At 38.3% G+C, this 26,176-nt stretch overlaps 1 protein-coding gene across 1 annotated transcript in view; it reads right to left on the bottom strand.

Moving 5' to 3' along the window:
* The window catches only part of LOC121378021 (vacuolar protein sorting-associated protein 13B-like), a 92,560-nt gene extending 83,024 nt beyond the window's left edge, over positions 1-9,536 (bottom strand). Inside the window, exons 1-5 of the mRNA XM_041506118.1 lie at positions 9,496-9,536; positions 7,649-7,772; positions 6,146-7,104; positions 1,253-1,434; positions 255-458 (exon numbers count right to left, since the gene is read on the bottom strand). Of these exons, the coding sequence (XP_041362052.1) occupies positions 255-458; positions 1,253-1,434; positions 6,146-7,070 (1,311 nt within the window). The 5' untranslated portion in view covers positions 7,071-7,104; positions 7,649-7,772; positions 9,496-9,536. The remainder of the gene's footprint in view (positions 1-254; positions 459-1,252; positions 1,435-6,145; positions 7,105-7,648; positions 7,773-9,495) is intronic.
* Between the last annotated feature and the right edge of the window lie 16,640 nt (positions 9,537-26,176).

The following is a 26,176-nucleotide window of genomic DNA, read 5'->3' as shown; positions in this document are numbered from 1 at the left end:
GACAGGCAAGCTCGTTTAGTATTATATATATATATGTCATGTTCCTAGCAGTATTCTGTCAATTCCATAAAATTCAACCAACTTTCCAGACAAAGTAAGTTGTGTTATTTACTTAAACTTTTGTTAATCATAATACAGAAACGTGGTATGTAATAAATACAGAACCACATACAAGTTGTTTTGCCATGTTATTAATTGCACTCGTTTATGGTGTGCAAGCTTTCTCTCTCTCTCTCTCTGACTCACACAATTACCCGTGGATCTGTCATATCGGCGATTCCACATATACAGTTTCCCGCTGTCAGGATGCGCAGGATGGTAATCCCACACTGAGCGTCAAAGAAACCGAGCCCATGAACGAGTATTTCTGCCGTCAGACCCTCGGACTCGAGAAACAGGAATGGCTGGAACGCCACTCGCTGGGAAGCAAGCTGAGCGGGTTTCATCTTTTCTGTGAGCTAAAACATAAAAAAGAAAAGGAATATTTAACCAGTGTTTGACAAATGTTTGAGAAACTCACTAGCACTTTAAAAAACCTTGGCTAGTGCCCATTGGGATTAGAGGTACAAACCCTAGTTTCAGTCCATGAAAATGCACACTAAGTTTAGTTAATCTACAAACCTGTAACACATTCGCATAAAGTTACAATTGAGTGAAACAGGAGTTTGTGACTTTGAAATGGTGAAATACCCTCTAAAACTGTTACTTCTCGGACGCATGTGTGTGTTTTTAAAAAATATGAGAAATACATTTTGTGATATTAAAAACACCAGGATGACCAAAAACACTTCGAATATACTGAAGTAAAGTATGATTTTAGTTATCAAAAATGGCTCTAATAGTGAAAAATATCCCTTTAAAGTATAGTATTAATGAGGTTGATCATTTTTACTAGCCCAGACCAAACATTCATTAGCCAGGAACGAGGGCTGGTGGATTTGTCGAACTCTAGTTTAACCAGGCTTTCTGTGAGAAATAAAAACAAAACAGACTATAATAAATAATGAATGTTTGTCGGCTATTGTTTTGTTTGAGCTATAGTCCGACCCATCCTCCTTCAAAAATGTTTTTTGTAAATAATTTCAGTCTGGTTTGACGTAAGAAGAAAAGTAAAGGTGTTTTGGAAATAACAAAAAAAAGGCAACGTGCAATTCAGAAATCGATCGGCTCAGAAATAAATAACTGGTAGTAAATTCCATAGAATGAAAAAAGACAATCCCTATGGGACGGACTATAGATTGTGCCACCTCACCTTGAACATAACGGATGCCTTGTGGATGTAGAAACCAATTGATACGACAGGAGGCAGTGGCTTTGTGCGAGGGCGATCCTCGCCAGCCAAGTCTTCTTCAGACGGTAAAATCTGTGGAACGTATGACCACGCCCAGGAGGCCCAGCCCTCATCTTCATCCTCGTCTTCACCCTCAGCTTGGTCTGATGAAAATAAATTAATTTTAATTTAACAACAGAACGATTCACCCACACCCAGGAGGCCCAACCCTCATCTTTACCCTCCTCATCTTCACCATCAACTTGGTCTGATGAAAATAAAGTCATTTTAATGTAACAACACAATCATTCACCAACGCCCAGAAGGCCCAACCCTCATCTTCCCCATCAGCTTGGTCTGATGAAAATAAAGTCATTTTAATGTAACAACACAATCATTCACCCACGCCCAGAAGGCCCAACCCTCATCTTCCCCATCAGCTTGGTCTGATGAAAATAAAGTCATTTTAATGTAACAACACAATCATTCACCCACGCCCAGAAGGCCCAACCCTCATCTTCCCCATCAGCTTGGTCTGATGAAAATAAAGTCATTTTAATGTAACAACAAAACAATTCACCATGTCATAATTAAATTTCAGTTATATTCATTACAATTTAACGTCATCCCACTGGTCCAGCTGTGGCAACGTGAGTTTGTTCTTTTCTCAATTAACAATATTTTTTTTTAGTGTTATTGGTATTTTGTCTTATAGTGAGCGTTATTATTTAAAACCAAAAAATAATTCAAAATAAAATATGAACTTTTAAGTGTTATTATTAGTAAGAATATTTTAAATTTAATTGTAAGGATAGTCTGTTATGGGTTTTTTTTATGTTTATCTGGTTTCACAGTTTGCATAACATTTGTTTTTGCTCATACCCTGATGAACGTAAAAGAAATGATGTTCAGAAGCAATTAATTACTTCCCTCAGTTTTTTTAAAGTGAGGTCTGCATATATAACAGGATTGTCAACATGCACAAATTAGATTATTGATAAAATATCAACATTTGGTCAGAAAGCATTTATATTCCTTGTAATTCTATATCAGGCAACAATTAATTTACTGAACATGAATTCCACAGAGTTAATTGTCCTGCCATAACCCCCCTGTGCGTGCTGTAACCTCACCGTGGTGCAGGGGTGTAGCATTCTCTTTGAGAATGGCCAATACAGCACAAATTCCCTTGTTTTCTTTGAGATACAATTAAAGTTTTGAGTAAAAGTCAGCATCTATGTGTAATATTTGTATTTTTGCACAGTTCTTTACACTGTGTTTTTATTTAAATCTTGAATTTTTATATTGATGTTGATCATCACTTTATTTGTTTGCATTACAACAGTTTGACACCCAATAGCCGATGTATTTTTTGTGCTGGGGTGTCCTTAAACATTCATTCATTCATTCATTCATTCATTCATTCACCTGCCATAACCTGTTTAGGTGCACAGTGATGAACATCCAAAGGCACAGCTAGCTCTGGGACTTGCCAAATTTGCCAATTGCAAATTTTAAAACAAATTGGCAAATTTTATTTTAATTTGGCAAAATAATTTCATGTAATAATTGACATTTTTTTTAGAAAATAACTCGATTTCTGCAATTTATGAAGTTTAATAGACAATCTGACTAAAACAATTTCTCACCCAGAGATAGCCCTACAAAGGTGCAACTATAAACCCAAGTTTTAATGACCTAGGTCTTATAGACTGAGAAATTGATGATTCTAAATGCAAAATTTTAATCCAAAAGTTGTTGTTGTTGTTGTTGCTGCCATCACCACCACTGGTGTCATAAAAGAAATAATACCTTCATCTCACCTTTTTCCTTCGTTAAGGCGAGACAAAAAGGTGATAAAAAATCACCAGGTGCTGCCTATTGATTAATGACATCTCTTTTTAATATAAATAAATTTATCCTGCAATCACTATATATATAATATATATATATATATTGGCAAGATATGATGACTTGATAAATTTCTATATTTTCGGTCACAGACATATAATACATGTTATGTGCAGTGATAGAAATAAGCAAATGTTTTTACTAGTCCACCGGACAAATACATCTAGAAATCTACTTGTCCACCAATATTTTCACTTGTCCAAATAAATGGTTTGTTTCGTTCAAGCACCAGGACGATGTTTGTGATTGCTCAAAATGAAACTCTACTGAATATTTTACTTATCCACTGGACAACCACCGAGGCACATTTTGCTTGTCTGAATAGATTTGCACTTGTCAGGACAAACGGACAAGTGCTTATTTCGAACACTGATGTGACAAAAGCCCAAATCGAGTATTTCAGACTAGAATGTCAATAACATAGTTACTCTTTAAATCATTAATTTCAGTACAGTGTATACAAATAAAGATTTGCTTTATGATAAAGATACAAAACTTGTATATATTTACTATGAATTTGAGTTTGGAAACACTTTTCTAAGACTGCAAACCGTAGCTAGCATCTTACAAAGAATGATCAACTTCAAGTATCTTGAATGACGTCATACTGCATAAGCCAGCACTGGTTTGATGGTACCCAGCTGGGATACAAAAACTGGAATAAATATGATTTTCAACTATTTTTCTTGGACTGCAGGATAAATAAAGTAACCCGTTACTGTCTTAAAATATTGGCTTCATCCTGCAGCATTAGTCATTCTAAGCCCCACATAGGCATACGGGCTCCCATTGTGGTTGGAGGGGGGGGGGCAGACAGATCTAGGGGGCCCTAGGGGACCGCCCTCCCCTAAATTTTGTGATAGTTATAATTTTTTTAATTTTTTTACAATCCCCCTCCAAACCTCCCCCAGAGTTCCCTTGGTATTCCACCTCATGTCACTGGGGCCCCCCCAAATGGATTTTCTGGATCCGCCACTACGAATTAAATTAAAATGCCACAATCTGGATAACAACATTTATTCATATTAATTAGCAATGGTGTTACTGCCAAACAGCTATATAGTGTTGCAAATGAATTACTATGCATTTTTACATGGATTACAACTAATATTGAGGGTAAAATGATGGAAATACATTGTGAAAAGGTTTCAGGCAAGCTTATTTTGTCCCACTATCTCTATCTTTTTTTGTATTTGCTCCCACCCAGGGGGGCAGTTGCCCACACCCCTGCCCCTGTCTTGTACACTTATGAGGGAGGATTAAGCTGATATCTTAAGCAGTGTTTGACAAATGTTAAGAAAGTCACTAGCCCTCTTGGCTAACTAGTGCCGCTTTGGCCAACTAGTGCCGCTTTGGCCAACTAGTGCTGCTTTGGCCAACTAGTGCCGCTTTGGCCAACTAGTGCCGCTTTGGCCAACTAGTGCCGCTTTGGCCAACTAATGCCACTTTGGCTAACTAGTGCCTTCTGTATTATAGTAATACAGCTGATAATTTCTGCTAGGCCAGACCAAAACATCCACAAGCCGGGACCAAGTGCTAGAGGATTTGTCGGACCGTGTTTTAAGACAGTAACCCGTTAACTCTATATATCCTGGAACCACTGTTTCTATTGACGAAATATGATGACGGATAAAGCAAAGTCATATCCGTATAGTAGCAGGATATGACTTTTAAAAGAAAGAAATGTTTTATTTAACGACGCACTCAACACATTTTATTTACGGTTATATGGCGTCAGACATATGGTTAAGGACCACACAAATATTGAGAGAGGAAACCCGCTGTCGCCACTTCATGAACTACTCTTTTCGATTAACAGCAAGGGATCTTGTATATATGCACCATCCCACAGGCAGAATAGTACATACCACGGCCTTTGTTACACCAGTTGTGGAGCACTGGTTGGGATGAGAAATAGCCCAATGGGTCCCCCGACGGATACGACTTTTGATGTTATGCATGTGACGTCACACACATATAGCTACATTACAAAATCACTTATTTGACCTCTACTAGGTCATCATACAACGTAGCTGAAGTACCAGAAATAACAGCTTTCCCCCTTAATTTTTATGGTCTGCAGGATAAAGATAATAACTAGTTAATGACGTCGGATATTGGCTTTATCCTGTTCAGGCCGAATAAGAAATTACACATTCTTACCTTCACGGGATAAAGCCGATATCCAATATCATTATTAGTTATTCCCTATAGGTAGTACTAAACCAAATAACTTCCGTCTGGGTCAAAGTTTGAGGTGCACCAAACTTTTGATAGAGAAGTGAACACCACAAGTCCTGTGATTGGTGATAAATGTGAGTGTGTTGGTTGTAAAAAAAAATAGTTTCATCTGGGTAAAACAAATATGCAATTTTATTCCATCTAGTACCACTGTGTCAAGTAGCCTTGTGCTTGAAACATGTATGGAGTTCCTGTAAAAAAAAGTACTCGAATTTTGTGCGGAACTAGGGTAGTCATAGACACTACTCGTTATCTCAGAAATGAGCAGCTTGACCCTCATTTTTTTCTGATTCATTTTAAGGGTGAGGGGTGGTAGTATTTACATCTGTGGCATTTATGTTGATTGAAAGAAAGAAAGAAATGTTTTAGTTAATGATGCACTCAACACATTGTATTTACGGTTATATGGCGTTAGACACATGGTTAAGGACCACACAGATATTGAGAGAGGAAACCTGCTGTCACCACTTCATTGGCTACTCTTTTTGATTAGCAGCTAGGGATCTTTTATATGCACCATCAAGACAGGGTAGTACATACCACGACCGTTGATATACCAGTCGTGGTGCACTGGCTGGAACGAGAAATAGCCCAATGGTTTGTCGATTGATACGCTGCAGGTAGGAATTTTAGCCACATATGTTACTACTGTCGTCTATGGGATTTGATTTGGTAGTTTACACCCTATATAATGACTGCATGATGTGAGAAAGTTCAACTCACCGATGTCACCAACACTAACTCTGTCCACTTCCTGTCTATCCGGCTCTTTAGTTTCATCCTCGTGAAACTGGCGTGTCCCATAATACAGTGCAATACACAGCTCGATAAGTCTTAAAAACATCGGCAGTTGACAGTCAGACAAGGACAACTCCAACTGATCACAAGCGAGATTAAATCGCGTCGCCTTTGGCGTCTTGGCATTCACGCCATCGTAGGCCATGTGTAACCGACAAGATACGGAACAACGATAGAGTAGCGGTTCTTGATAGCTTTCAATCTTCCCGCTGGAGTTTGTCTTATCCAGGCAAACAGTCAGATCACAGATGTTGATGACTTTTCTCAAGACAAGTTCTGGAGGGACGAGATCCACGAACGCACGGTTCCACCCAATGTCGACACTGTAGCATTCGGCCGACTTCACATTCAGAGACAGAACAATGTCGTCTTCAACAAACTTCAGAATAAGGTTGTTGATAATCACGGAAACGTTATTTAGCACTCGGTTCATCAAGCTCTGGAGATAGCCGGGAGGGAGGTCGTAGTCTTCGGGCCGTTTCGGCTTCACCTTGGCTTTGATCTGTTGTGCGATCTTCTTCCCAGAATCACCAGATACAGAACTGGCCCCATCGTCGTACGCGGTGTCTCGAACCTTCAGAATACACTCAATCGTGTTTATCGTGATCACGACAGGCTCAGATCCAAGCTTGGTCCATGGAACGTGGATGCGTAGCTCGTGTATGTGGCCACTCTTAAACACTATGGGCAACTGGATCGCCTTTTCGATGACATGAAGCCGAAGGTCAAGGTTATTTAAAACGGCATCGCCTCCCCATAGACTAAGTTGGAAATCTTCTTGGCGTAGTTCAACATACTTGTTGACATAGCCCATCAACAGAGGTGTGATATAGGATTCAATTTTGAACATCGTGAGGGTAGCTAGTGAAGTTGCACCGTTCAGTCTGAAAGTAAGAATAAAATAGATGATCTCAGGGTAGTCTTTTTGGGGGGTTAAATCTGTTTTCTAAAACCACAGCTATATTCCAACCAAATCTATTACTCACAAATCTTTTGTTTAGCCTTGTATTATTCTGTTTTACCATTTTAAATACAAATTGAAAAATAATCATTTAAAACTCCCTAAATAATGACCAAGTAGTAAAATGATAAGTCACATGACAACAGTTTTTTCTTAATACATGTACATTACTGAAATATAAAGGGTTAGTTCTTGTTTCGGAATACCTCCACCCACTACCGACCCTGGTCGGGCTGCTGGTGCTCTCTTGCACTTGCCAGCGCAGGTGGTCCCACCCCAACCCCATTCCTGTATTTGGTGGAGGAGCCGGTATGGGTTGACACCTGCGCCCATGACAGGTGTGTGCTACAACAGCTTGCTCTGAATGTGCACATTAAGCCCTATGACCTGACCGCATGTTTCGGAATAAACTTTCTGAGTCTTTCCGACAAGAGAAATATTTATAAAACAATGACCAAAATGCAAACCCTGGATATGTCGAATAACTCTGGATGTTCCAGATCTGTCTTCAAAGCAGATAAATGCTGAGGTCTCAAGATCATTCGGTATAGGCAAGTTCCACTGCATTTTCCTCATTTTCTTTTGTTGATACTGTGAGGGGAAAACATATACATATTCACATTATAAAACTCATGCAGCCCTCAAAATCTGCAGCAGCAATCAGTACAAAAAGCTATTGCAAAATCCAGTTTGAATAAAAAAAATGTTTTAACTGTTTTATCCCACTAAACTGAGAAACTCTATATTTGATTATTTTGATTATTTTTAATAATTTTTCTTTACAAGTTAGAAATCAATTTTGTATATTAAATCATTTTGTTTATAAAAAAAAAAAGAAGATACAAAATTCAAACTCTGTGAAGCAGATAAAATTCTTTATTATGGGTAATATGTATTGCTATTTTATTTACAGAGTATAGTAGCTTGAGTGTCTTCCAGGTCTATCCCTTCTCTACATGTTAAGATAGAGTTAGAGTGTACATAGTTTTAAAAGGTGTTAGTTTCAGATGACCAAATGGTTGTCAAGTAATGCGATGATGTCTAAAATAAAATCTGACACAACATACTTAACTTTCAGATCTTTTTCAACTTTACTATTAGCATTAAACTTGCAAAACAGTGTAAACCTTACAAGATGAAACTCAACATCCCTAGATTCCTAACCATCTGTGCCATCAGTTGCCTACAGGTTTGAAGACACTAGAGTAAGGGGTATATCATAATAGTAAAAGAAAGAAAGAAATGTTTTCTTTAACGACGCACTGAACACCTTTTATTTATGGTTATATGGCATCAGACATTTGGTCAAGGACCACACAGACAATGAGAGAGGAAACCCGCTGTCGCCACTTCATACACTACTCTTTTCGCTTAGCAGCAAGGGTTCTTTTATATGCACCATCCCATAGACAGTATAGCACATACCAAAAACTTTGATATACCAGTCGTGGTGCACTGGCTGGAACAAGAAATAGCCCAATGGATCAACTAGTAGTTAAAACTATTTTTGCTTCATTTCAACTCCAATATTTGGGTGGAATTCTTTTCAATATAGGTACATAACCAAAACTTGCACTTGTCAATTTGGACATGGATGTAGCTCAGTGATAAAGCATAAACTGCATGAGGTGCATTAAAATCCCACAGACAGTATAGTACATACCACGGCCTTTGTTACACCAGTTATGGAGCACTGGCTGGAAGAAGAAATAGCGCAACCGCACATTAAGTGAACACTTTACCGCTTTGCTATGTCCCGCCCTCAAGAATTTGGTATGTGCTTTCCCGTCTGGGAAAAATATCCGCCCGGTCCCCCCCTCCCCTAACCCCAACCCCAACCTTAACCCCAACCCTAACTAAAAATAATAATGGAGGGGACCGGGCAGATATTATACCCCCGTCTGTGAGACAGCGCATAATATATAAAAGATCCCTCCCTGCATTAGGAAAAATGTAGCGGGTTTCCTCTGATGACTACGAGTCCGAATTACCAAATGTTTGACATCCAATAGCCTAGGCTATGATTAATTAATCAATGTGCTCTAGTGGTGTTGTTAAATAAAAAAAAGAACAAACTAACTTTTAGTGGTAGGAATTGCCTTAGTCTATGTCATGATGTGATATGTGACGACTGTCACTGGTCATAACGACAGACGATCAGTCCTTCCTCTCGACCAAATGTCGAAATTACTATAAATATATTAGACTCTAAATAGCCATATTTTAAAAATGTGCTGAGGGTGTCAGTAAACAGATATTCGCTTCTTTCTTTCTTTTCTTAATTAGCTAAATTACGTGTATGCAAGGTTATTACCGACTGCCAACTCACAACAAACGATATGATCTAAACCCGGAAACAGCAGGTGCGCAGTGTTCAGGGGAGATAACTATTGCATTGTCTTCCACATTCCTCCACAGATCTGAAACGTCAGAGCAGTTTTAAAGAATATGATTAAAACACAACGCGGAGTGGGGGGGGGGGGGGGTCGGGCGTCGAAAACCCCTTCGTGCTCCAATCAAAATGTTCTCTTTTTGTCCATGGGTGCATGACTCGAACCTCTAAAAACTTCGTTCGCCTCTGTATTACAAAACACAGAAATATACTATATACAGAAAACTACACCAGCTAAACCCAACATTTACTCAATTAACAGAGACTGAAAAATTATTCTTTCTACTTCTCTGCCCAACGCATATTTCACCAACAGGGCCGTACCCTCCGGGGGGCAGGGGGGGCAGCTGCCCCCCCCCCCGAGAATCTTGTCCTTTTTTTTTTTTTTATATATCTCCAGTAATAGCATAGAAATGTTTAATCTTTATAGTATGTTAAAAATTATTTATAAAATTTAGTGCCCCCCCATGGATTTTGGTCAGGGTACGGCCCTGACCAACCGTGTTGCTATGAGATGTTTGAACAAAGACGCCTTCTAAGCCTACTTTCAGTTGCTAGACTTCCTACCTAATGACATTGTCACTTATTAAATAGTGTTATACTGTCACTTATTAAATAATGCTTGTGTATACAATATGACCTAGAAAATTATAGTTCTCAACACATTTTACATGGAAGACTAATTTTAACGTTTTTGAATGACTGAATAAATATGCAAATAGTTAAATTGCTTTATTATATACCGTATACAATATCATTTCTGTCTTAAGGCTGGTAGGTACTGGGTTCGCACCCCAGTACCGTCCGTAACCTCACCGTGGTGCAGGGGTGTAACATTCTCTTTGAGAATGGCCAATACAGCACACAATTGAAGTTTTGAGTAAAATTCAGTATCTATCTGTTATATTTGTGTTTTTTCACAGTTCTTTACACTGTTTTTGTTTAAATCTTGAATTTTTATATTGATGTTGATCATCACTTTATTTATTTGCATTACCATAGTTTGACACCCAATAGCCGATGTATTTTTCGTGCTGGGGTGTCGTTAAACATTCATTCATTCATTCATTCATTCATTCCCAGTACAATTCCTACCCTGTAACCCAGAGCCAGTTTTAGCCGCTTAATAGGGAACTCGAAAATGTTGGGCCACGTGCACTATTTGCTCCGTTCTAGTGTTGGTATCCCATACAGCGATTTTAAATATCATATTAACCAATATAATTATATCTTTCCGACTTGGCAAGATGATTGCGAACAAGCTTTATTCTGTCAAGCCAGTCCTGGGAGTGGCAGTCCTCCTACATACCATAATACACATGTAGTTATGTATGCTCTCTCACACACAGTATGCTCACACACACACACACACACACACACACACACACCTACACACACTATCCTATCTCTCTCTCTCTCTCTCTCTCTCTCTCTCTCTCTCCATCCCCTCGCTCCTATTTCTCTCTCTTTCTCTCTCTCTCGCTCTCTGTCTCTGTCTCTGTCTCTCTCTCTCTCTCTGTCTCTGTCTCTGTCTCTCTCTCTCTCTCTCTCTCTCTCTCTCTCTCTCTCTCTCTCTCTCTCTCTCTCTCTCTCTCACGCACGCACGCACGCACGCGCGCGCGTTCTGTCATCCTTTTTCTCTTCGTCTTATGTTCGTTTTTCCTTTTTTTTCTCTCTCTCTTTTTCTCTTCTTTCCAGTTTCTCTATCATCTTTCTTTAGTTTTTCTTGTTCTCTTACCTTCCAGTTTCTATCTTTCTCTATGTTCTGTTTCTCTTCTATATTATTTGTTTTTCTATTTCTTCTTCTTTCTTTTTTGTTTTCTTTTTTTTTTGTTCCCTCTTCATTCTATTTTCTATTTCGTTTGTTTTGTGAGGTTTTGTTGGGGTTTTTTTTTTTTGTATTATCTATCATCTCTTTCTTTCCCTGTTCTTTCTTTGACTCCGTTCTATTTCCCTATTTTGTCTCTCTATTTCTCTCTCTTTCTCTCTCTCTCTCTCGCTCTCTGTCTCTGTCTCTGTCTCTGTCTCTCTCTGTCTCTGTCTCTCTCTCTCTCTCTCTCTCTCTCTCTCTCTCTCTCTCTCTCTCTCTCTCTCTCTCTCTCTCTCTCTCTCTCTCTCTCTCTCCCTCTCTCTCTCTCTCTCTCCTGTTTCTTTCTATCTAAATTTAGTGTGTGCAAAATACTTAAATTAATGTTCTGTGTATACGGAGGATACTGGAAAAAGACTGATAGCAAGTAACAGAGGCACGTTTTTGGCTGTAATGCAATTCGGGTGGTGGCTTAGTACTCTGACACAATAAGAGAGCAAAGCGGACAGTAATTATGACTAAAGTACTGTCGGAAATAGAATAAAAATGATTTTCGTCGATTATTTCTTACATATTAAATTTTATGTAAATATCTATTTAATGATCATCTACCTATTTTAGCATTTACTTGTTTTGGCTATCATTAATGTACAAAGTGGTGTTTACTCTTGAAATTAAAGAAGGATGGTAAATAGGTGATTTGTGCACTTCATGGGAACAGACTATAAAACATTTTGGTCAACAATTGTCAATTTCATTGCTGTTACAATATGTGAGGGACTGTTTCTGATGACAGTTTACCCCTATTCCTCTCCAAAACAAATATTTGTAGACATTTATAAGTAACTTTTGAGAAAAACTGTCAAAAAGCATTTTGCGTTTGTGATATATTATATTGGTATTAAAGGTGCTATCTTAAAGTTGTAATGTGACAGCTATTGCAAATTATGTTTTTATTAATTTTTTGCTTTAACATTTAAAAACTACACCTTTAATTATATGCCCATACATGATTATAGGAAATAATTGTATCTACTAGTAGAAAATAAATTTTTATTGGAGAATCTTTATCACAAACAGATGCTCACATATAACTATGATATAGCACCTTTAAGTGGTTGCAAGATTGTGTAAATTTCTAATGTACTTATATTGAATTTATATTTACTAAATATGCTGGTCATAATTAATAATTATGCTGCAATTCAAAATAATCAGTTAACTTGCAGTTTTAAATTAAAAGTTTGTTTAAGGGTAAATGAAATTGACACATATCTTCAAAATGTGTTATAGTCTGTTCCAATAAAGGTCACAAATCGCCTGTTTACCGACATATTTATTTTAATTTCAAGAGTAAACACCACCTTGTACATCAATGAGAGCCCAAACAAGTAAATGCTAAATTAGGTAGAGTATCATTAAATAGATATTTACAAAATATTTACTTGTCAGTTTAATATGAAAGGAATAATTTATGAAAATCATTTTTATTCTATTTCCGACACTACTATAGTGTTCGGTCCGAATGTACGCTCGCTAATTTGGTATTCTAATAGCATTTTTTAAGTATTCGAATATCTGGAGTTTTAGGTCGGATGGGGAGAATGACTCTAAAAGAAAGGAAGATAATGTGGTTTCTTTTAATCATAAGATCGGTCCTGCATGCCGCTTGCTTCGTGCGTACAGTCGGGAACGTAATGTGTGTCTCCAGTTTCAGACTCGATGTGCTACATTTACAACTACATACAAATGCAATTTAGTTGTGCATATACGATTCAATTAATTGTTATTCTCTCAGAACAGAACTGAACAGAACTGAACTTTATTACGCAACGGCATATGAGGAACATGATATATAAACTGTAGTGACAAAATAGGGTGTTTACAGGAGACAATAGTACAATAGTATTAATACAAATGCAATACAGTAATAGTGACAATAGTATGATACAAATAGAATAGAATAATAAAGGCAATAATAAAATATAATTATAATAAAGTAATGTAATGACACATTATTGTATAATTACTACCAAAATGTGCTAATCAGACGCGCACACACACACACACACACACACACACACACACATATATATATATATATATATATATATATATATATATATATATATATATATATATATATATATATATATATATGTATACTTGTGTAGTGATAGACATTGTAAATAATTATAGGCCAGTGTTCTTTTAGGGTTTACTGCATTTATCAATAATTTCTTTTATTAATTTACATAATTTCTTGACAACACTTATTTTGCTATTTATATTCGTCATTAGTTGTTTAAATTTCAACGTAATTGGTTTATTATAATAATGCGGCTTAAGCAAATGTTTACGGGAGTTAGTGAAATAAGTACATGTGAATAAATAGTGAAATTCGTCTCCAATGCCATTACTGTTACATAATGTGCACGTTCGATCTTCTACCGGGGTGTTGTTCCAGCGTCCTGTTTCGACTGGTAAGTAGTGATTAGATGTTCTAAATTTGAGTAATATAGCCCAAAATGTTTGTGGTAATATAATAAGATATTTTTCTAATGTAAGATTTTCTTTAAATATAGTGTACGTTACCTCTTGATGATAAAGCTATGTTACTATTCCATTGTTGTAAATACTGGTCGTTTTGTCTTAATTTTGCTTGCTTAAAAGTATTTTTATGGATGAAAAGTTCCGTGACATCCAAACATTTGTCATGCCTAGCTGGTTAAATATATTTTCGACCATGTTTATCCATTTATAATTACATGTATATCCATTAACAGAAGAGTCGGGTAACATTAATGCATGCAGTAAAAACAATGATTTTGTTTGTTTACCAGATACGATACGGGCCAAAAAACTTATAATTATTTGTTAAATACTTAATTTAAGGGGTCTTCTTCCTAGTTCTCCATATAACATGAATAGTGGGGTGACTTTTTTACTGGTAGGATGTGTCTTAAGAATTTTATATGAATAGTTTCAATGATATCGATGTTTTCAGAACCCCATATTTCGCATCCGAATATGAGAATCGGGAGTACAGTGGAGTCAAATAGTTTTAATTTGCATTCTACTGAAAAAACCCGGCCTCGGGGGCGTCGTGGCAGGCCATCGGTCTACAGGCTGGTAGGTACTGGGTTCGGATCTCAGTCGAAGCATGGGATTTTTAATCCAGATACCGACTCCAAACCCTGAGTGAGTGCTCCGCAAGGCTCAATGGGTAGGTGTAAACCACATGCACCGACCAGTGATCCATAACTGGTTCAACAAAGGCCATGGTTTGTGCTATCCTGCCTGTGGGAAACGCAAATAAAAGATCCCTTGCTGCCTATCGGAAGAGTAGCCCATGTAGTGGCGACAGCGGGTCTCCTCTCAAAACCTGTGTGGTCCTGAACCATATGTCTGACGCCATATAACCGTAAATTAAAAAAAATGTGTTGAGTGCGTCGTTAAATAAAACACTTCTTTCTTTCTTTCTTTCTACTGAAAAAGTTATTGTCTTTAGATTTAGACAGAACAAAGTACATTGCTTTTGTTGCCTTTTGAGTTAGCTGTCACCTGTAATAACGTAGTCTTTAGTTAATTAGGGTGGCTAGCAATCGGACCAATTAGAATTAAACTAAGGATTATAACCCATGATAATCACGTGTCAACAAATATATGTCTTTTCTGAGGTAACTTGCTTTGGGGGGGGGGGGGGGGGAGAGATAATAAATAATTTCGCTTAATAAAAGTTAAATGTAACCCATTATTATGTTTTACTATATTAGACCTTCTTTTGTAAAGCAACTCTTGCTTCTGTAAAATTGGTTACTAAAACCACTTTCCCCCTGCCGCATGCCCCCTGACGATGTCAGAGGCCCAATTCGAGATGGGCGTTCCTGAACCTATTTTTGGATATGGGCACTTAAAAAAAGTTCCTATTCCCATTTTATTAAAAGTCTAGGGGCGGTCGGTGTGGAATCGATCCCCGTCGGTGGGCCTATTGGGCTATTTCTCGTTCCAGCCAGTGCACCACGACTGGTATATCAAAGGCCGTGGTATGTACTACCCTGTCTGTCAGATGGTGCATATAAAAGATCCCTTGCTGCTAATCGAAAAGAGTAGCCCATGAAGTGGCGACAGCGGGTTTCCTCTGTGTGTTCGTTAACCATATATCTGGCGCCATATAACCGTAGATAAAATGTGTTGAGTGCGTCGTTAAATAAAACATGTCTTTCTGTTTTTTATATTAAAAGTTTATTACAAATTTCAAACTATAAAAAATCCAGTTAGTTTGATGAGTCGGTTGTTGCTTAGTTGAAAGTGATAATGGTTTTACGTAATTATATAATAATATTATTCAAATATTCATAAGGTTTGTTTATTTTGTTGTACGACACCACTAGACCACTTTTATTTATTAATCATCGGCTATTGGATGTCAAACGTTTTGTAATTTTGACACATAGTCTTAGAGAGGAAACCAACTACATTTTTTTTAGTAGTAGCAAGGGATTATTTTATATTTGAATCATCTCAAAGACAAGATAGCACATACCACGACCTTTGATACACCAGTCATTGTGCATTGACTAGAACGAGAAATAGCCCAAGTGGGCCACCGACGGGGATCGATCCTAAACCGACCGCGCGTATACTCATATTCGTGTACTCTCCTTTTATTTGACTGACACTCAATAAATAGCCGATGTGTATTTTTGTGCTGGGGTGTCGTTAAACATTCATCCGGGCGTGATTTAGCTGAGTGGGTTGAGTGCTCGCTTGAGGTGTTTGCATCGCAAGATCGAACCACCTCGGTGGATCCATTTTACTGACTGGTTTTTTTTTTCTCGTTGCAACCAGTGCACCACAACTGGACAAAGGCCGTGGTATGTGCTCTCCTGTCTGTGGGGAAAGTGCATATATAAAAGATATCTTGCTGCATTACACCAAAAACAAATGTAGCGGGTTTCCTCTGATGACTACGTGTCAGAATTACGAAATGTTTGACATCCAATAGCCGATGATTATTAATTTTAATTAATGTGCTCTAGTGGTGTCGTTAAACAAAACAATCTTTTAATCATTCATTCGTTAATATATCAACTTCTCTCTCACTAAGGTCATGTGCACTATATGTCGACTTCCTTCTCAATAACCACTAACCCGCTGACCTGCAAAGGTCGTGTGCACTAAATATCGATTTCTCTCCCACTAATCACTAACCCACTGTCCTGTAAAGGGTATGTTCACTATATATCGATTTCTCTCTCACTAACCACTAACCCACTGTCCTGTAAAGGTCATGTGCACTATATATCGACTTCTTTCTCACTAACCACTAACCCACTGTCCTGTAAAGGTCATGTGCACTATATATCGACTTCTCTCTCACTAATCTACAAAGGTAATTTTTTTATTATATCGACTTCTCTCTCACTAACCACTAACCCAGTGACCTGCAAAGGTCATGTGCACTATATATCGAATTCTTTCTTTCTTTCTTTTTTTAATGATGCGGGGGTTGGGGGGGGGGGGGTAATTAAAATATATATATAATCTAAATTGACCCAGAAGAATACGTAGTGCTAGGTTTGGGGCCCTAAAGCACTACAATACATAGCATATATATTAGCAGCAATATATACAGGTAATTACATAGACATATCTAGTACGAAGAAATATTCTTTAAACTCCTCTTGGGCACTGACTTAAATTGAAAAGAAAGATAGAGAAGAAAAAAAGAAAAGAAATAAGGAACGAATATATGACAGTATATTCATAGAGATACCCACATACATAAATGCACACACATATATATATATTATACATATATTCACACACGTACCCACATCTACCAGAAATATACGGAAGAGATTAAAGGGACAGATCCTAGTTTCAACCCATGAAAACGCACACTATGTTTAGTTAATCTACAAACTTGTAACACATTTGGATAAAGTTGCGATTGAGTGAAACACGAGTCTGTTACTTTGAAATGGTGAAATACCCTCTAAAAATAGACGAAACCTCTACTCAATAACTGTTTCTTCTCAGACGCACGTGCGTTTTAAAAATATGAAAAATGCATTTTGTGATATTATAAACACCAGGATGAACAAAAACACTTCGAATGTACGGAAATGGATAATCTAAACAATAAAATGTAAGTAAAGTATGATTTCAGTTATCAGAAACGGCTCTAATAGTACAAAATATACCTTAGTGTTTAAAAACTAGGGTATGTCCATTTAAATTAAAGTATTATATTTTTTCTAAAATATAGTCTGAATTTTGTTCCAAACAAGCTGTTTCCATGTCAATATTACCTTTAAGTCTCAATAAAATAGTGTTTGCCACGTTGCACATTCATTATTAAATATATCGTATTTCCCCTTTTTTTTAAAGAATATATCTTTCCCTTTCAAATTTCTGTTGCAGTATGCCATGCACAGCGTTAATACTTAAATTGAACTCTCTCTCTCTCTCTCTCTCTCTCTCTCTCTCTCTCTCTCTCTCTCTCTCTCTCTCTCTCTCTCTCTCTCTCTCTCTCTCTCTCCCTCTCTCTCTCTCTCTCACTAACGGTAACCACTCAATAACCACTAACCCACTATCTTGCAAAGAGAGTCCAGATAGGTCAGGACAACGTGCTTGAACATTAATTGGATATAAGCACCAACATAAATTGGACAGAAATGTGCAGAAGTCAATGCAGTTCATGATGAAAGTATGTTATTCCATAAATCCGCCCACTAACATTTCATTGTAAGCATAAACTATTTTGCGTTGTAGCTAATAAACAAGTCATACTAACGAAGACAACACAAAACAAAACAAATATTAATACAGTTTTAGCAAACCATGATTGTTAGTAAAAACATATATTGATTTGGACAATGCATACATCCACGCAAATATTGCCACTGAACATACCCGGAATTATTATAATAATTAAAGTACACACACGTTCTGCTAAAATATACTGAAACCGGTCTCGGTGATGTCATGGTTAAGCTATTGGACATAAGGCTGGTAGGTATTGGGTTCGCAGCCCGGTACCGGCTCCCACACAGAGCGAGTTTTAACGACTCAGTGGGTAGGTGTAAGACTACTACACCAACTTCTCTCTCGCTTACAACTAACATTTAACAACTAACCCACTCGTCTGGACAGACAGCCCAAATAGCTGAGGTATGTACCCAGGACAGCGTGCTTGAACCTTAATTGGATAGAAGCACGAAAATAAGTTGAATGAATTAATCTATTGAATCGTTTTTAAAATGCAGCACTCATCAGGCGCATGTGCAGGGAGGTGGGTTCGTGGTCGAACACACACATACACACACACACACGCACGCACGCACGCACGCACACACACACACACACACGCGCGCACGCACGCACGCACGCACACACACACACACACACACACACACACACACGCACACACACACGCACGCACGCACGCACACCCACGCACACACACGCACGCACGCACGCACGCACGCACGCACGCATACACCCACACACATACACACACACGCACACACACACGCACACACACACGCACACACACACACACATACACACACACGCACGCACGCACACACACACACATACACACACACGCACGCACGCACACACACACACACACACACACATACATACACACACACACACACACACACACACACACATACACACACACGCACACACATACACCGCTCGCGCAAATGTTCTATTTATTCAGTATAATTTCTGGGATAGCATGACGTGATCCACCACCCGCTATTTCTCGTTCCAGCCAGTGCACCGCGACTGGTATATCAAATACCGTGGTATGTGCTACCCTGTCTATGGGATGGTGCATATAAAAGATCCCTTGCTACTAATGAAAAAAATTAGCGGGTTTCCTCTCCAAAACTATATGTCGAAATACCAAATTTATGACATCTAATAGCCGATGATTAATAAATCAATGTGCTCTAGTGGTGGCATTAAACAAGATAAATTTTGACCCACCACCCCTTCTCCCCGTGAAAGCCTCCTGCATACACGCTTGCTCGTATCAAGCTTTCATATTTTATTTAATAAACAGACTGAACTCAATTGAATTCCATCACTTGCCACACATTGATGTTTACTGTCCCAGTGGTAAAGCGCTTGCTTGATGCGCGGTCGGTTTGGGATCGATCCCCGTCAGTGGGCCCATTGGGCTATTTCTCGCTCCAGCCAATGCACCACGACTGGTACATCAAAGGCTATTCTGTCTATGGGATGGAGCATATAAAAGATCCCTTGCTGCTAATCGAAAAGAGTAGCCCATGAAGTGGCGACAGCGGGTTTCCTCCCTCAATATCTGTGTGGTCCTTAACCATATGTCCGACGCCATATAACCGTAAAAAAATGTGTGGAGTGCGTCGTTAAATAAACCATTTCCTTCCAAATCGAATGGTAACGTCTCTGTTCGTCCCAAAGGTGTTCAACGGGACCAAGATCCGGAGACAGGGAAGGCCAATTCATGACATTCAGTGTTCTTTCATGTAAACAAAAGATTGCCATCCATGATGAACTCAAATTTTGTTTATTAATGCTTTAACCCTTTAAATATACACCATTGTTCTACTAGTAACTTAAATATAGCCCATGAAGTGGCGACAGCGGGTTTCCTCTCTCAATATCTGTGTGGTCCTTAGCCATATGTCCGACGCCATATAACCGCCAATAAAATGTGTTGAGTGCGTCGTTAAATAAAACATTTCCTTCTTACTAGTGACTTAAGTAAGTTTATACTTAAAGGGACATTCCCGAGTTTGCTGCAATGTTTAAGGTGTTATCGACTAACAGAGACTTTTTAACGATTGTAATTACATATCAAATATATTTTTTCTGCATAAAATATTAGTGTCTGTATAGTAAAGGTGTTTCTGGTAGTTCTAATATTTGTACTAGGTTAAATTTCATTTTATTAACTAGAAACTATTTTTTCGTACGTACGAAATTATTTGAAGACAAAATCCAGTTTGGGCTTCTTACAAATACTGAGATGACCAGAAACACACTGAATATACAGACACTGATATTCCAAACAAGAAAATATATTTAATATGTAATATGGAATGTCCCTTTAAGGTTGAAATAGTCAGACAAAATAGTATGCACACTTAAAGGGACAGATCCTAGTTTCAGCCCATGAAAATGCACACTAAGTTGGTTTAATCTACAAACCTATAACCTATTTTGATAAAGTTACAATAGAGTGAAACAAGAGTCTGTGTCTTTGAAATGGTGAAATATCCTCTAAAACAGATTAAAACTCGACTCCATAACTGTTACTTCGCAGACGCACGTGCGTTTTTAAAAAATATGAAAAATGCATTTTGTGATATTAAAAACACCAGGATGACCAAAAACACTTCGAATGTACGGAAATGGATAAGTAAAGTATGATTTCAGTTATCAAAAACGGTTCCAATAGTCAAAAAAAAACACCATGTCTTAGTGTTTAAAAACTAGGGTATGTCCCTTTAATTTGACATTTGTCATTTCAATTTTATATTAATTTTTACATTGTACCGAATTAGCTAAGCAAAACAATTTGTTTCTACAAAATTATTCTTCAGTAACAACGTTGTTTACCAGTATGTATTTCCGTCGATATTACGATGAGTGCGTTTATAAATATCCGCTTTTGTCTGTGTACAGATATATTGATTATTTTATTTATTTGTAAAAAAATAAATATTTTATACACAAGTCGCCCACATGGTTTTGTCGACTTGGTTGAATGAATATAGAACTAATTTGTCTATAGATATATTAATAGTATATAAATAAGTATGTACCGTACGACGTAAACACAATAAACACCCACGCACAAGTTTACCAATAACCTCATGGAATCTATCTGTGTGTGTGTGTGTGTGTGTGTGTGTGTGTGTGTGTTTGTGGTGTGTCTGTGTGCGTGTATCTATCTCTATGTATGTCTGTCTTTCCCTGTCTCTTCCTGTGTGTGTGTGTGTGTGTCTCTCCCTCTCTCTCTTTCTTTCTCTCTCTCTCTGTCTGTCTGTTTCTCTGTATGTCTCTCTCTCTCTCTCTCTCTCTCTCTCTCTCTCTCTCTCTCTCTCTCTCTCTCTCTCTCTCTCTCTCTCTCTCTCTCTCTCTCTATGTAGCAGGTGTCCCACTGGCAATAGTTATTGGGAATTTCTCTATTAGCTCATTTGGGCGATCGCTGGACTCTGTGGTTCAATCCCCCAGTGGAGCTTCATTTATCTGTTACATAACTATATGTTACAGATACAATGACGTACTTTAAATTGGGAGGCGGGGTTAAACATACATTCCTTTAATTCTGGATACAGGTGGATATATATACTTTATATTTATAATTATTACTAGTATATAGTGCTTATGCAAAAACCAGGTCAGCTTCAAAATCTTAAGAGAATATTCGTTAGGAGTTATCAATAGTATCAGTATATATATATATATATATATATATATATATATATATATATATATATATATTATAGTACACACACACACGCGCGCACGCACGCACGCACGCATATACTTTCACTGATGTAGCCATAGGCATACGGGCTCCCTGTTTTGTAAGAGGTCGGGCTGGTTTTTGCCAGAATTAAATGAAAATGCCCCAATCTGGATTTATTCATATTAGTATTACTACCAAACACCAGCTATATAAGGTTGCAAACGAATCACTACGCAATTTTTTATTCATTACAATTTTGAGGGTAGAATGTTGGAAATACGTGGTAAAAAGGTTTCAGGTTAGCACATGTTGCCCGAAAATCTCTATAATGTTTGCCCGAATTTGAGGTTTTGCTCTAGCACTGGGGGAAGGCAGTTGTCCCTCCCCCCCCCCCCCCGCTCCCCTGTCTCGTACGCTTATGTATGTAGCCAGGACGTGGGTTGGCACGGGGGCACCTCTCCCCCACACCCACACACATTTGCTATATATGTCTGTCGCAAGATATATGGTGTGGGTAACCTTCCCCCACCACCCACCCTAATATAAAATCCTGTAACAGATCTGTCTGACAGAACGTTGGCACGAGGGCACCTCTTCCCCTCCCCCCACCCCCCACCCACATTTGTTATATTTGCCGGTAGCCAGATAAACGTGGGGGGTTACCCCCCCCCCCCCCCCACCCGAATATAAAATCCGGTACTAGATCTGTCTGACAGGAGGTTCTGTAGCACGCAATATAAATTACGTCTAAGTGACAGCTGCTGTGTTGTTTACGAAACGCTAATTACACCTTTGACGTGCGATAAACCCACAGACATGCCTGTACTCTCGATCACCTGCCGCCGTTGACAGTAATTAAACTATAGAACCACTGTCCATACGCATAATACAAGGAAATCCACAAATATGGAAACAAGTAATTAAGCGAAATGGAGTTGAACTAACACGTATTAAAATGCTTCAAAGGCGCACTTTGATAGGTGTTATTTTAATTCCATCAACATCATCACCATCATCGTCGTCGTCGTTGCCATCATTATACCAGTACAGTTATAAGGGGCGTGTGCAGGAATTATAGCGGGAAGGGGGGGGGGGGGTAGACTGGCGAGCCAAGTGTATAAGGCGGATAGGGATCGAGCCATGCTGCTCCCGGATAATATATATTGAAATTAAAAGAAAATTTGCTAGACCAGGAGAGTTCGAGCCCCGAACCCCACTCCTCCGTACACGTACCTGTTTATAAATGATAGCATTTAAAGCGATTAACTGATAACTGATCTCATACCATTCTGAATTTGCAAAGAATTTCGAAAAGGAAGAAGAAACAAAAATAATTTTTTTGCAAGTTTTGTATGAAATAAAACACCTATTGTACATTACCTATTTTCTATCGCAATAGAACATTACCCCTTTGATATCTACCAATATACGTTGACCCCTTTCTATCATGGGCGTACATAGGATTTTGAAAAGGGGGGTTCCAATACATAGGATTTTGAAAAGGGGGGTTCCAAAATAGATTGCAGAGATATTGGGCATATATTTCTATGTTGAGTAAATATAATAATGTCAGATATCAATGTCAGATATATTAAATTATAAAAAAAGCGATTTCAGGGGGGGGGGGGTCGGTCGAAGCCATCGAATCCCCCCCTATGTACACCCATGTCTATCCCCCTTAGTACGTTGCCACTTTATATCTACCAATGTACGTTAACCCCTTTATATCCCCCTCAGTACGTTGCCACTTTATATCTACCAATGTACGTTGACCCCTTTATATCCCCCTCAGTACGTTGCCACTTTATATCTACCAGTGTACGTTGACCCCTTTATATCCCCCTCAGTACGTTGCCACTTTATATCTACCAGTGTACGTTGACCCCTTTATATCCCCCTCAGTACGTTGCCACTTTATATCTACCAGTGTACGTTGACCCCTTTATATCCCCCTCAGTACGTTGCCACTTTATATCTACCAATGTACGTTGACCCCTTTATACCCCCCTCAGTACGTTGCCACTTTATATCTACCAATGTACGTTGGCCCCTTTATATCCCCCTCAGTACGTTGCCACTTTATATCTACCAATGTACGTTGACCCCTTTATATCCCCCTCAGTACGTTGCCACTTTATATCTACCAATGTACGTTGACCCCTTTATATCCCCCTCAGTACGTTGCCACTTTATATCTACCAATGTACGTTGACCCCTTTATATCCCCCTCAGTACGTTGCCACTTTATATCTACCAATGTACGTTAACCCCTTTATATCCCCCTCAGTACGTTGCCACTTTATATCTACCAATGTACGTTAACCCCTTTATATTCCCCCAAGTACGTTGCCACTTTATATCTACCAATGTACGTTATCTCCTTTATATTCATTTCAAGATTCAAGCACGCTAACCACTTGATTAATATGTCCTGATATAAGAAGTGCCCAGTCACTAGTGTATTAAAGGGACAGACCCTAGTTTCAACCTGTGAAAATTAACATTAAGTTTAGTTAATCTACAAACCTGTAACACATTTGGATAAAGTTACAATTGAGAGAACCATGAGTCTGTGACTTTGAAATAGTGAAATACCCTCTAAAAATAGACTAAAACTCGACTACATAACTGTTACTTCTCAAACGCACGTGCGTTTTTAAAAATATGAGAAATGCATTTCGTGATTTTAAAAACACCAGGATGACCAAAAACACTTCGAATGTATGGAAATTGATAATCTAAACCATAAAATCTAAGTAAAGTGTGATTTCAGTGATCAAAAACGGCTATAATAGTCAAAAATATGGGTTAGTGTTTAAAAACTAGGGTATGTCCCTTTAAATACTATGGTATTCTCTATTTTAGCCGTAATAGTCATGGAGGGATGTAGCGGCCATGCTATTCCATCGTTGTTTTAAAGTGGTTATGGAACACGTTGTATTAATGGTGAAAGTAGGAAACATATGCAAATAGTGATTAGAATTAATGACGGAAGTTTGAAATGTGCAAATAGTGACTGGCATTATTGATGAAAAGGAGCATGATTCAGTTCAGTCGTTTGAGCGCTCCCTGAGGTGCTTGCGTCGCAGGATCGAAACACCTTTGTGGATCCATTCAAATGATTGTTTTTTCTCGTTCCAATCAATGCACCACAATTGGTCAAAGGCCGTGGTATGTGCTTTCCTGTCTGAGAAAGTGCATATAAAAATGTAGCCGGTTTCCTCTGATGACTACGAGTCAGAATTACCAAATTTTTAATATCTAATAGCCGATGATTAATTTATCAAAACAAACTTTAAACTTTATTGATGAAAACCCCATAGCTATTAGGTGCATTTTGAACCATTTATATCCTCTTTTTTATCTGTATAGTAAGATGGAGCAGAAATATGGGGGTGGTGGTCATCATAACTACACCCCTCCTTTTTTTTTTTTTCAACCCAACATATTTACATAAACACCAAACACCTATCAATTTAGTGAAATGGAGCAGAAATGTTGGGCTGGGGGGGGGGGTGGGGGTGACCATAACTACACCCCTCCTTTCCATTCGAGGAGCCATTAGTCTAATATATCATTTATAGGACAACCAGAGCCTTTAAAAGAGAACGTATTTGCATAAACATCAGACATCTGTGATCGATGCTCCTTCAAAAATAATGTTCTTTAAAAAGTTTTGTCTATTGAAAGAGGTATCAACCCCTCTCCCGTTTCAGCATCCTGGTGCATAACATAATGATCTGCATCCATAAAGCTCCCCAACGCAATCATTTTCAACCATTTCGTTTTCTGTTTTTGTATCTTCCACATGAAGGTGACATTATCCAGCTTGCCTGGACTCTTTACAAGACAGGTCTTTCCTCAGCAATATTCCTCTTCAAAACAACGGACACGGCAGCAGTTAACGCCGCCATCCCTGCCTCCTCGTTATCCGCCAGTAGCCTTTAATAAAATTATTTGATTCCCACGTGCCATTGAGACCATCGTTTCTGTGCCCTGGACAAAATCGATACCACAGGTCAAAAATTATGCATAGCCTGTGGTCCCGGAGTTGTGAGTATTCCGTACAATGCGCTAACAATGCGTTTTGTAATTGAAGCACCAACGCCAAATGGCAACAGCTTGGTGGAACTCGGCAATCATTAGGCTACCAATTGTGATGTATCCAAGGAATGTGTACACGAACGCCAGAGGTTGGAGAAGGTGACGTCAGAAAATAAAATTATTTGATTGGCTACAATTTAGCCTTTATATTATGCATAACACATAGATAATGAAGTATGCGATCATTTCCGACGGAATTCTATCTTGAA

This window comes from Gigantopelta aegis, chromosome 7 (genome assembly GCF_016097555.1).
Source record: "Gigantopelta aegis isolate Gae_Host chromosome 7, Gae_host_genome, whole genome shotgun sequence".
Classification (NCBI taxonomy): domain Eukaryota; kingdom Metazoa; phylum Mollusca; class Gastropoda; order Neomphalida; family Peltospiridae; genus Gigantopelta; species Gigantopelta aegis.
Note: the sequence above shows the minus strand (reverse complement) of the source record. Positions and strands in the feature narration are given on the sequence as shown.